The 13,879-nt window shown below is 37.7% G+C and overlaps 1 protein-coding gene across 8 annotated transcripts in view; it reads right to left on the bottom strand.

The window, feature by feature from the left end:
* Positions 1-13,879, bottom strand: part of PTPRM (protein tyrosine phosphatase receptor type M) — a 778,989-nt gene that overhangs the window by 283,763 nt on the left and 481,347 nt on the right. For all 8 annotated transcript variants that reach the window (XM_038543828.1, XM_038543830.1, XM_038543829.1 and 5 more), the window contains 2 exons: positions 10,900-11,101; positions 8,068-8,170 (listed from right to left, as the gene is read on the bottom strand). In XM_038543828.1, coding sequence (XP_038399756.1) covers positions 8,068-8,170; positions 10,900-11,101 — 305 coding nt within the window. The remainder of the gene's footprint in view (positions 1-8,067; positions 8,171-10,899; positions 11,102-13,879) is intronic.

Here is a 13,879-nt window from a genome sequence, read left to right as displayed (position 1 = left end):
CACACACCTAACCTCCCCAGCAAATACTTCCCCATAAATCACTTGGACAATATCCATCGCAAGATTCAGCTGCTTGGCTCCAGAGGCGCTCTTCTTAAGTCTCACCTGACCTTCCTGTGTACAACCCCTTCCCTTGGACTCTCTGTGCCAGTCCTCATCCCTGCAATAGGGTACCAGATAACACACTGGTCACTTGCACCTAAATTGCTAACTCCTGAAGAAGAGTGCCCATGACAGGCTCTGCAGTGTTCCCAGGACTCAAAACAGTGCTGGAAACCGAGTTAGTACTTAATAACTATAATCCTAACAACCCCCTGTGAAAAGGTCATATTACCTTGCTCTGCAAAGATGAAGGGCCAGAGGTTTAGAGATGTTAAGGGTATTATGCTGAGTGAAGTAAGTCAATTGGAGAAGGACAAACATTGTATGTTCTCATTCATTTGGGGAATATAAATAATAGTGAAAGGGAATATAAGGGAAGGGAGAAGAAATGTGTGGGAAATATCAGAAAGGGAGACAGAACATAAAGACTCCTAACTCTGGGAAACAAACTAGGGGTGGTGGAAGGGGAGGAGGGCAGGGGGTGGGAGTGAATGGGTGACGGGCACTGGGGGTTATTCTGTATGTTGGTAAATTGAACACCAATAAAAAATAAATTAAAAAAAAAGGGATGAATAACAGTCACAGAGCTAGTTGTTGAGAGAACTGGGACTTGAAATTAGGTTTATTTAACTTCAGACTATGTCCTTTTTCTATATCCTGGGGCTCGTTTTAAAAGTTAGGTCCATAATTGATGTAACCCATAAAACAGAGTAATTATTTGAATATTACTCTATCTTCCCTAGAATATGCCAAAGGAGGAAAGAGTGAGTCTGCCTGCCTTGCCTAAAAGGCTATGCATGACACCTGACACTATCTTGTGTCTTTGTCTACAATGGTCTTGATTATTGACAGATTCAATAGTTTCTAATTAATTTAAAGCAAAGCACTGTTTATTTTTTTTAAAGATTTTATTTATTTATTCATGAGAGACAGAGAGAGAGAGAGAGAGAGAGAGAGGCAGAGACACAGGCAGAGGGAGAAGCAGGCTCCATGCAGGGAGCCCAACGCGGGACTCGATCCTGGGTCTCCAGAATCACATCCTGGGCTGAAGGCGGCACTAAACCACTGAGCCACCCGGGCTGCCCAGCAAAGCACTGTTTAGATAGGGAAATGATACACTGATTTATAGTAGGCTAACTTAAAATTATATTACTTTAAATTTATATTACAGGATCTTTGGATCTTAAAGCCAACTCTGCATTGTGATGTTTTACACTACAGTTTTCCTTTCTCAGAATAATACTGTCATTCCAACAATAAAATAAAATAATGGCATAAGCTTTTGGGGAATAAGTAATAAAAAATATTTGCCAACCACTACTTAACTGGTTCCTCTGACCCAAGATCAAATTCTTGGAGAAAACTGTTCTGATTAAAAAGATAATTTATAGAATCTAGAGAATAAATTCTAACATAACGATTAAATGACCATAAAATTGTACTTGAATCACAAGTATATATGTGTGTATATATATGTATATATAAAAGAAATGGTTAGAAGAATCAGATTCTTCAAAGGTGAACAGAACATTAGACTTCTTCGAGCCAAGCAAGTTCTGTGTCTCACCGACTCTCCACTACATCATCTTATGAATTTCACTTTCAGGATGGTTATAAACAGAAAATCGGTTTCCTTTTGTTCTACAGTTTAGTTTATTTGGTAGAGATGACCATAACCATCATTAGCTAATGATTCAGGAGATAACAGGGAAACATCTAACTTTTTTAAAGAGCTGTACTACAGAATGGGGGCAGGGAAGAGTTCATTACCATTTTTTAATATCAATTTCTAAAAACTTGCAAATGCAGAAACATATAGGAAACAGATGCAATCAAATTTCAAAATGTAGTAGAGATACTAGAATTTACTGGAATTCTGTTATTTATGATTTTATTGATACACCTTTGTTAAATTCTTAATTTAGTTTTCATGTAAGATTAAGTTTTTTTGTGATATCATATTTAAAAAATATATATAAAACGAAACAAACAAAGGAAAATCTAGAGGACCAGAGTTAGTCCTATGAAGAAAAGAAAAACAACACAAACCACTTACTGACACTGTTTGAAAGTGCTACCATAAGAAAAAAACACTTATACAGCAGTTAGTGGATGTAAAATATGGTTTGGAGTATTTTTTTAAACAAACAAAAAAAACCTACCTCTTTTAATCCTTAGAAGAACCTCACAATGTTGATTTGCTCAAAGGCTCCTTGCATATTCAGAAGAGAATGGGATGCCCAAGCTGGTGATTTTCAGGGAATGAAAATGTCTTTCCTTGGATGTACTGATGGCAGACAATCAAATGGATTGCCGTTGCCTTAAAATAACTTTTTAAAAATTAATATCTGGTCCATACTTCCTAATCTAAAGCTTCCTAAACCATAATGAATTATATGCCAACAAGTGTAATTTCTACAGGAAAATTATAATGATCTCTTGCCTTCCTTTTACTGTTAAAAGATCTGTTTCACTGTCCCATCTGAGGTGGTAGTTTTCATAGATCCTCAACATTCTCCTGTTGAATCTATTTATTTATTTATTTATTTATTTATTTATTTATTTATTTATTTAATAATGATAGCCCTTCAAGGTCTTGGAAACCTTGCTTCCAAATTCCCTAGAGACTTTTACCCTATCCCAAAACGCCCTCCCAACTTTATTTTATTTTTTTAAAGATTCCATTCATCTATTCATTCATGAGGCAGAGAGAGAGAGAGAGAGAGAGAGAGAGAGAGAGAGAGAGAGAGGCAGAGACACAGGTAGAGGGAGAAGCAGGCTCCATGCAGGGAGCCCGATGCGGGACTCGATCCCGGGTCTCCAGGATCACGCCCTAAGCCAAAGGCAGGCGCTAAACCACTGAGCCACCCAGGGATCCCCCCTGAATCCCTTTAATAAGAACTTCTGGGTCCAAGCTGATGACCGCAAAAAGAACAAATTCCATTTTCCATACAGCTCCATTTTCCATACAGCTCCAGAATCAAATCAAACATTTTTAGGAAGTATAACAAATTCTCTTAAGATAAATACAATTGCTTTACTGACTATTTATCCTCAATGGAATAGAAAACCTGTCCTTAACCTTGGTCTAAGAACATAGCAGAGAGTTTTCAAAGGACAAAGAGCTCAGTTATGAGAAAAAAAATCGTATCCTTTAATACACTTTTAATTTTATATCTGACTTGTTACAAAATAATATTTAATTAGTAGTTTGGGCAAATCAGGAAATAGAAGTGACAATGATGGTTTCAGATCCATCCACATTCTGTTGACTGCCTACTTAAGGCAAACGAAACTCAGGCAAAAATGACAAAAAGGAGTAAATGAAAACAGCATACATTTGTCAAGTCTACTACGGTAATGAATTCAAGGTGAAATCTATTTAATAAAAATCTGAACATATTACATAAAAATAAATAAATTCTTGATTTATACATGAAACTGAAGTTTTTATATGGTACAAGGCTTTTTTTTTTTTTAATCAAAAGTATTTTGGATGAATAAAACATTTATGCCTGCCTTTTCCTAACAGAAAATATTCCCTGTCTCATTTGAAATTTTACTTTTCAGGAACATGCTTTTTAATAAAATAAGGCAAAATATTTCTTCCATCCCTTCTTTATAGCCTCATCTCTTCCTCATTCATGATGTAGTGAAGTTCCTATTTGTTTTAAGATTGTGGCCCTGATTCTCAGCAACCGGAACTATTTGCCAATTGCTTTTTAAATATAACTATTGAGGAAGCGTTCATTGTGAAGACAACCATAGTATAAGAAGTTACCAATGACAGGAAAAGCTCGGTGTTAAAAATAATTAGGACTGCCTTTGTTGGAAGAACAAAGTGGCTGCCATCCATTAAAAGTCTATTCGCACACTTGGGCAACAGTTGTAATGTTTTGGTTGTTGACTGTGATTGGTGCCCACCTCCCATCCCCGTGGACGGGCAATTTAATAGATGTTTTCCCCACTCGGTAGTTTCTCCTGAATGAATGAATCAAAGAATGAGTACTTAAAATGGTAATTTTCTAACATTTCACTGAAATGAATATCAGAATGTTTAATTAACATATTCAAGCACTGAGTTTTAATTAAGAAGACATATAGCTCCAAAACATTTACAAATAAATGGAAACAACAATGCCTAAGGAACAAAAATGAGAGTCATTTGAAAACACCATCACCTAAAGGCTCAACAGTGTGATGGAGTCTCCTGCTGTAGACCATTAGAACGTATAAAACATCGTTAATGAGGGACACTGCCCACAGTACAAGTGTAAAATCACAGACAGAATTTTTGTTAGTGGAAGAAAAGCACAGAGTTTGTGGAAAATTCATTCTTTGTTTAGAGCTGCTATTTTACTGGCAAATTACAAGGATTTTCTCTGTTGGATTGTGTCTGTGTGTAATGAACAGTGGAAAGGAGAAAAGAGAGAAATGAGGTGATTCTAAAGGAATAAAAGAAAATTAATCTTTCTCTTGTCTTATTAAAGAAAAAAAATTGAATCCATGAACAGACAGTAAAATTCTGTCCTAGGTGCTAGCTTACTAGCCAGAATGATGGAATTTGTGTTCTTCCTGGCCATCTCAGGATTTAAATAATTTTATGTGACAGAGCTGATGTGTTGATCAATAAAAAGACAACAATTGTTTACATTGAGAGTTTAGTGCAATTTTAAGAATCTGCATTAAGCAATGCTAAGTGTTTTGTAGTGAAATCAATGCAGAACCACCTTACTTCATGAAGTACATAAATGAAGCAGGACTGAGATTTTAAACCTAATGATTATGGATTAAAGAAAAATCAAATCAATTGAAAGAATTGGCTTTGGAAATCACACAATGACAGTATTTTTGAGCATATAATACTGTGCAAAATCCAGGAAAGGAAGCAGATGTTCACTTCCATTTCCCTCCTTCTTCTAGTATTTATCTTATCATTTGGGAAAAGCTTTCTTGTATTGCAGTTTGATTACATGTGCATTTTGCAAATTTCCAGATGTGTTCAAATGTTTTAATCTATATTATGGCTTTATATTTTAGGTCCCTATGATTCCCTAATCAGAGTTCTTATTTCTCTAAACATTAAATGAAACCGAAAATTTTAATATACCTCATTTAGTTTGAGAGTATTATGGACATTTTTTCCAAACTAGTCTTTCTAGACATATTGGTCTTGCATCTACTCAATAGATAATAAGCCCTATTATGTTGTACTGTAATACCAAATCCCTTGATAAGAACATTCACTTTCTGCAAAAAACAAAACACAATAATAGAAAACAACTTTTTGACAGCTGGGGTCAAGATAGTTTCCATTCTCAAATTTATACCCATAAAATTTACCCATTTAAGTATCCTTCTAGTTAAGGTGGTATCTGTGGTGGGTCTACCTGCAATACTTTCTGAATATGTCCCAGAAGAACTGATCTGGATTCTAGCATAGATTTAGATAATGAACATAGTACATTTATTGATTTCAAGATGCTAATAGTGTGGCTCTAAGAAGGTATAATAAAGACAGAATGAAAAGCGACTCTGGCAAATTCAAGGAATGTTTAGCCAATAATAAGATAATGTTTAATCAAAGTGGAGCAATAGTGAGGTTGGAAATAAGGCATCAAGACAGCTGTGAAGGAAGCTGTGATAACATAAACTGAAACCTTAGCAGAGTTAGAGGCTGGCCTTCAAGAAATGATGTGAGACGTGGTGAAGGTGTGTATTTTGGACACTCTGACAAGCAGTTGAAAGAGTATTTTTATAACATCAGAATAAAAAGCCCAAGGATATCCATAATTAAATAACCAGTAAGGCTCCAGTCTCCAAAAACTGTAACGTTTTGAAAAGAAAACAAGATGATGCCTTTGAAAGGCATACTTAGAAAATATCAATCGTAGTTTGTTTTTTTATTTTTATTTATTTATTTATTTATTCATTTTATATATATATATATATATATATATAGAGAGAGAGAGAGAGAGAGAGAGAGAGAGGCAGAGACACAGGAGAAGGAAGAGAAGCAGGCTCCATGCCGGGAGCCCGACGCAGGACTCGATCCCAGGACTCCAGGATCGCGCCCTGGGCCAAAGGCAGGCGCCAAACCCCTGAGCCACCCAGGGATCTCCTCAATCGTAGTTTGGAATGCAAGAAGCACTTTAAAAAAATAAGGAAAGGAGAACTGGGGAGGGAGATGATGTCGATTGCTCAAAGGAATATTATTTGAAAACTCAGACTTGGAAAGATCTATACACAGACATGGATGAAAATCCAACCGAAAGAGTGTGAAGGAAAGAGGCAAAAAGATCAGAAAATGAAAAGGAGTTTATATGAGAATAAAGTAGAACAGGGACTAACCCATTGTTTTGGAGAAATGGTTAGGATTTCAGATTCCTTCCATTTGGAGGTGAGTGGTCTGTACCCTTTCATTTGATCGTGATACTTCTGCAGGAGAACCCTGACTCCCATCCTAACAGCTCACATTGCTGAGTCTAGGCGACTCTTAAGTTGGTCACAAGAAAATGATGCTCTGGCCATGGTCAGAGCATCAATTTTCACTTAATAATATTTCAGCTTTCTGGACTGAAAAAGTCTGACGGAAGGCCACAGATACACTCGGATCTTGGCCAGCCATCTAATGAGTATGTGTCTGGGGTCACGTGGATTAGGGCAACCCCTGGGCGCTGCATACAGGTCAACCCAAAGGGGCGAGGTAGTGTCAGTGGATACATATCTTAAATTTGGAATAAAGCTTTTACATATTTCATAGTCTTCTCATGGAGCGCACTTATGAATGGCCATCCTAAATCCCTTAGATGAAAGTCCCTTACTACTATGTTGAGTAAGTCAATAGAGTGAACTAAAAATTGTCTCCTTAAATTTTGTAGATTTTTCAAATAAAAATTCCTGTGATTCCACCCTAACTTGACCTTATTATCAACTAATGCTGTTCTGTTTTTACTCCTAACTATGTGAAATGAAACTTGTACATATCTTATCAGGTACAAAGAAGTCCAACTGATTATCCTATGATACTGTCGTGAAAACATGATCAAATAGCCAAGTTTCAAAAGGTTAATGAAGTAAAATTCTAAACAAGAAATATAGAAAAAAAAAACATATAGCCTTAAATGGGAATGAAAATGTTTCCTCAGAGCATGCTATTCAAAATAAAAGGTTATTCTGAAGGGAATCTATTCTTATAGCACAGAATATCTAAATCCCTCTGAAACAAGTAGAAATTTCATTTATATAGATTAATGAGCTTATGACAAGTTCATACTCAAGAGTTATTCAGGCATTCCTTTGCTCCTTTCTAGGAAGAATAAATTTATTTTATTCATTCACCGTAGAAGATACACTTCGTAATTTCTTAGCTATATAAATCATCATGGAATGAGAAATGGGGCCTACATGTTGGTAATAAACTTAAATATGTTCAAATAAAGACTTCACAGTGCTCCTTCCAATCGTCTGTTTCTTAAAAAAAAAAAAAAAAAAAAAGTAAATATATACCACATAGTCATCAGAGAAATAAGCCAATTTCCCAAAAGTTAACTGACTTAAAAGCCCAGGTAAACAAACAAACAAACAAGCAAAACTTGAAGGTCCATTTAAAGAATAGAGCTCAGGATAAAAATAGCATCTGCCCTTGGGTAACTAAATTGCAGCAAGCAATTACTTTTTAGGAGTAAAGCCACCTCTCTCAACAGACTAAGGCATTTGTTCCTTATCTTCAAAGAACAACCCACTTGCATCAGAATCAAACTGTACACAATACTTGATCACCCCACATCAAAGCACTTTCCCTTTCCTGAGTCATTTCTTTTAATTAGAGCTAATAAAAATATGGGTTTACAGGCTGGCTGAGGTTCATAGCAGATCCCTAGAAAACACAGCCAAGAAATGAATCAATTTTGATTTTAGGGTCTAATCTCCCTAGAGCCAGTCCACCCCTCCTCTACTCGGTACCTGACAGGCGCGCCTCGGCTGTGGGCAGGTTTCAGCATGACTGTCACTGTATTGTCCGTTTGATTCAAGGGGGTCTCAAGTTCATAAGCCGGCATAGACGGTGCTGGGGGAAAAATGTGTGAGATGGGAGACTCATTATTTCTGGTTGATCTTTTCAAATCAAATGGTGAGTTCCATTTGCGGAGAACATGAAAAACACAGTGAGCTTAAATTGCAGCTGTGAACCGACCACGGGCAGCCTTTGTGTATACACCCTACACAGACTGTCAGGAACCACCGCTAAAACCAGTATATGTGGACTTCTTTGATTTGAAGCTGGGAGAGAGAATGAGGGGGCTCCTGAGGTGTTAGTAACATTGTGTCTCCTGATTTGCATTCTTGCTAAATGGGTGTAGGTTAGCTTGAGAAAATATATCAAGTCAGATACTTATAATTTGCAGACTTATTGGTAGGCATGCTTTTCTTTAACTTTAAATGCATATTTAAGAAATAATCACTAATATCATAAAATGGAACATTACAGCTCTCACATCTAAGTCAATAAGGAAAACTTGTGTGGGCCACAGATCCATCTAAGGATCTGAAGAGGCCTTTAGGTGCCTGTAGAAGGCTTGTTGAAATTAGTGACCACCGGCGGGCTCTCAGAGAGAGCAGGAAGGTGGAAAAGATAAAGGAATTGGAGCAAGAAAGGCTTGAGTTTGATTTTTGTTGTTTTGTTTTAATCAGCCTAAGAGCTTAGGCACATGAATTGTCTCTGGAGCTTCAATTTACTCTTCTTTCAAAATAGGAGAAATTATCCCCTAGGGTTATTATGGGAATTCAAAGAGATAATAGAACCAGGCAAATATAATTCTACAAATGTTACTTTTTTTCCCCCACTTCATGTGAATCCTATTTCCAAGTCCATTTCCTGGCATTCTTTGTTTTCTAGATAGTTCAGTCTTAATCATGAGAAGATAATGACAAAGCTCTCCAGTAATCTTGTCTTTGCCATGGACTAGAGAGATCATTTCATGAAGCTGTGATGTGGGAGGCACATGGTCTTTTGAAGACTCACAGGTGTAGGTACCTAATGAGAACACTAGAGATCATTTTTATTTTTTACAAATATATATAGTTTTTTACATCTCTTATATATAAAAAGCTTATATGTAAGAGACATGGGTTATATCTCATTTCCATTTATTGGATTTTCTCAGCATTAAAAATTAACTCCAATTCTATTAAAAATTAACTCCGATTCATAACATAGAATTACATTTTGTAGAGAGAATAGTTCTTTATCTGAGGTCCATGAAAGTAGAAAATTGGGGCCCATAAACTGTAATTTTCTCTGAACTATAAAAATCAAATAGTTATTTTTGATGAGTCCATGCAGGCTAACTAAAATGTCAACTGTCTTTGTTTTTGAATAGAACTGTATGAAGCTGGTGGTCAGACTCCTATCAACCAGAATTTTTATATAACAGAAATGGTAAAAATGAATTATCTTTTCTAAATGAACATCCTCTTCATATTTGAAGCCATATTTCAAGGATATGAAATATGAAATGTTTCCTCTTTAGTCTCCATCATAAATTCAAGCACCAGATTATATCATCTTAATCACATCCAGGTATCAATGCACTTTATCATGATCAGAGAGGGAAGGCATGGACAACTACAACTAGAAGCCAGATTTTCTGATTTTAAGTCTAGCAGTGTCTAGAAATGTATGACCTATGCCATTTCCCTAACCTCCCAAGGACTTCTTCCTCGTCTTCCAACTCTCCTTATTATTCTTATTACTGAACTCTTCCAAAGAAATATCAAGTGTCTTTTGGACTTCAAGTTGAGTTTGTGATCATAAACAAAATCTTATATGATGAAAAATTTCCCTAGAAGTTATAATTGCCTAAAAACAAAATTCCAAACCTCCCTCTCTGAAAACCTAATCAAGTGCTTAGGTACTCTTGTTGTAAGCACTTCCCTGCCTCCAATTCTAAGCAAAAACTTTCTAAAAACTAGAAATGAGGACAATAGATATGAAAGCAAGCCTATTATTTAGCTAACACCGATTGATTAAAAGCGTTATTTCCCTCACCTGCCTCCTGCTCATCTACCCCCCACCAAAACACACAAAGCCAAAACTCAAATACTTCCCCACTTATACCCAAAGGGGGAAAAATGGAAAAAGGAAATGTCCATGGGATTGTGTTTATTGCTGTTATATATCCCACAGCAGATGGCAACTCCATTTCCTCTAGTCCGAAGCACAAAGACATTTTCTGCACAGTTGCACATGCCCAGAAATACTTCTCGAATTATGTCTTTGGTTGGATGGCATAATTGAGTCTCCACCAGCAAAAAGCTGGAGGCTGTAAGTGCCTGTTGCCACCCCTCTGTCATTGCAGAGGACAGGCAACTACTAATGGTGAAAGTCCCAAGGATGGCTGATCCTTCTGGAAGCAGACTCCATATAATGCTGTCTTTCTGTTGGGCAGTCAATCATTCATGGCTCATTGCAGAGATCTTTCCAAAGCTGCTGCTCTGGTAACTTGAACTGTGAAGGGGGCAAGAGCATGCAGACCAGAACCCTCATTCATGCTCAGGCCCTCCAATGCAAACTGTTAAAACATAGCTACTTCCTAATGCAGGAGGATCTTAAGCTCTCAAATTTTAAGTATTTGGAGCATCTCATTCAATTCCATGAGTCTGATTTTCATAAATGCCAAAGTGTTCATCTGAAAACAGTGTGTAAGTTTGGATGAGGTTTGTATCCTTGACAATGGGAATGAGAAAGTACAAAGCTGCTACTTGTGATAAAAGACATAACTCACAAATGTTTAATACCTGATATTTTGGTGGTGAACTGATTTGTCGCCGGAGGTCCAAACCCCTTAGCAGTGCTAGCTCGGATGGTAAAGGAGTACGTGGTCCCGGGATACAGTCCAAAGAAGAGAAAATGGGTTTCATTCCCCAGTTTTGAAACTCTTCCACTTTGATTGGATAAGTCTATTTCTGGGTCAAAGGAACTGACTGCTTTGTAGGTGATCTGCAAGAGAATAAGAATGTGATAAAATATCTGGAGCAGATGGACTAGGATCACATCTTTATCCAATAAACCCTTGTGATGTATGCACTGTCAGATGCTTTATGATAAGCTCCGCTATTCACTTAGACTTTTCAAATCCTGGATCCGGTGAAAGGGCGCAGGAACTCAGCCAAAACTGCTATGAGTTATTACTTTTATAGACAGAGGAACTGAAAGCCAGTAGATTAGAACATAAAGGATGAGTTCAGGTTTAAGCTAATACCTTGAAGTTGTTTGCTTTCAAAATGTCACTTTGGAAAACTACATTACAGTTGGCTTAAAATGACATCACACAATGTAAAACTAGCTCAAACAGATAAGGACCTGACAAGGAGAAGGCCTCATCTTTCATCCAGGGGCCAGTTTGATTTAGTGCTGAACAGGATTACTGTCTACTGGAAACAAGGGTACTTTTAAGTGTTTTCATCAATGTGGGCAAAGATATCTGCTCTCAAAATAAATCCTAGACACGAGTCAGTAGTTCTTGACCACGGTGCTCTGAGGGGTCATATTTGCTTCTTTTCTTTAGAGCAACACTGTCCGATAGAACTTTCTAATATCATGGAAATGTTCTATTCTGTACTCTTCAGTATGGTAGCCACGAGCCCCAAGTGGCAACAGAGCACTTGAAGCGTAGTAGTGAGATCGAGGACCTGAAAATTTTATTTGATTTTAGCTAACTAAAATAAAAAAATTTTAAATTTTTATTTATTTATTCATAAGAGACACACTGAGAGAGGAGGCAGAAACATAAGAAAAGGGAGAAGCAGGCTCCCTGCAGGGAGACCAATGGGGCACTCAATCCCAGGACTCCGGGATCTTGACCTGAGCCAAAGGCAGAAGCTCAACCACTGAGCCACCGGCACACCCCTAAAATTTAAATCACCATGCCTGACCAGGAGCTGCCATTTGAGGCAGTACCACTCTAGAATCTCTCATATGTATGCCACATAACAGGTGTTCAAGGCACATTGGACGAGCCTGGAATGTGTTAAAATAAATATATCATAGGTGTCTTTAAATTTGCCCTTTTAAATGATTTTTGAAAGAATTTCAACATAAGTAGTTCATCAACTATTCACGAACATGCATTTTAGTGGTGATTACTAACTTCTACTGGTTGTAATGATATAATTTTTAAATGCGGCATATTCAGAAGTTTTAAATTGCAAAACTGAGCACTTTTCTTGCTTTTAAATGGGTAAACTTACTTATAATTTATGTGCGTGAACACTAACACTGTTATTATACGGAGTGATAATTGACATTCTTTCTTCTTATATTTATACCATGTCATTATAATTAGGGAGACCTCTCTGAAAGAATATTTAGATTGAATCATCTAAGCTTTGGCAAGAAAATGTTTGTTGTATATATTAATCACTACAGTGCATGCCATTCTCAGAGTTAGGCAGCATCTCTGTCATTAACCCTCTAGCTAACTTCCCTCACGATATTACTTTGAGTCCAGAGACAAGACAGTGTCTACACCAGCTGCTCTGGAAGGGACTTCAGCATCGTCACCACTGTGTGCTTAGTTGCTTACTTGGTCCTCATTCTGACACTTCTATAGAAAAGGGTGGTTCAGAGAGGGTAGATCTAAGCTAAGCTATGAGGGCTTATTTGCTCCCTAAAGTTCATTCATTCATTCATTCTCTCATTCTCAAGATATTCATTGCCTGCCTCCAATGAACCAAGCAATGTGCTCTGAGCTGGGATCTCACATGGTGGATGAGACATAGTACCTGTCCTGGAGGAGGGACCGATCTGGTGGAGAAGTAGAGAAGCAGTTCAACAGTTATGATACAGTATAATGAAAATGAGGACTAGCACTGCCCACCCCAGAGCTAGGTACACTTCCTTGTTCATTTCATTGTCCTACTAAAAACTGTAATGGGATACAACTGTATATGAGACAAAGTCCAAACTCCTTACCTCTGGGCTTAAGAACTGCCTACATCTTCTCCAAATTTGTTTCTGAATACTCGACACAATGACATTACATTACCTCCTGTCTTGGTCAGGGAACAAAGATTTTCTGTATCACTGACACTGCTTTTACTCATGAACTTTCACTTGCCTGGAATGTGACAGGGCCAGCGTGCCCTGTTTTCTCTCCCTACTCAGATTCATTCATTCCATTCAGATATTGATGGTGTGAACACAGACTCTGTAAATACCAGGGTCAGTGGGTGGACACAGGCCATGTCCTCAGGTGGCTAAGAATCTGGACTGCAGTGGGTGGAGCTGGGAGAGATACACGGTAAGTAAATGAACCATTTTAAAATACTAAAGTTGAGTAGATGAAACCCACACGGTGCTCAGGCAAAGAATATTGTAGGGCAGAGAGGGATGCATGTAGAGCTACCACGGATGGTTGCAGAAGCAGCCACTGAGGGGATGACAGCTAATTTGAGGAGATTTGAACTTGAGTTTGGGAAAGAAGAGCATGGACTAAGGCCGTGAAGCAGGAGCATTCTGCACATAGTTAGTGGACAGAAGGAAGGCCTGTGAGACCGGAGCCTAGCAAGTGAGGTGAGTGTGGTCCCTCGAACAGGAGCTGGAGGAATGGGCAGGGCCATATGTGCAGCACTCCGTACCCTAAGATGAGAAGTCAGGATGCATACAAGGGGGAGCCTTTGAACATTTTTCAGCCTGAAAACCAAATGATCAAACTTCCCTTATGAAAAGACCACACTAACGGCAGGAGGAGCAGTGGTTTGCTGGAAGGAGGCAGTG

This window comes from Canis lupus, chromosome 7 (genome assembly GCF_011100685.1).
Source record: "Canis lupus familiaris isolate Mischka breed German Shepherd chromosome 7, alternate assembly UU_Cfam_GSD_1.0, whole genome shotgun sequence".
NCBI lineage: Eukaryota > Metazoa > Chordata > Mammalia > Carnivora > Canidae > Canis > Canis lupus.
The sequence above is the reverse complement of the archived record's forward strand: the minus strand, read 5'-3'. Positions and strand labels throughout refer to the sequence as shown.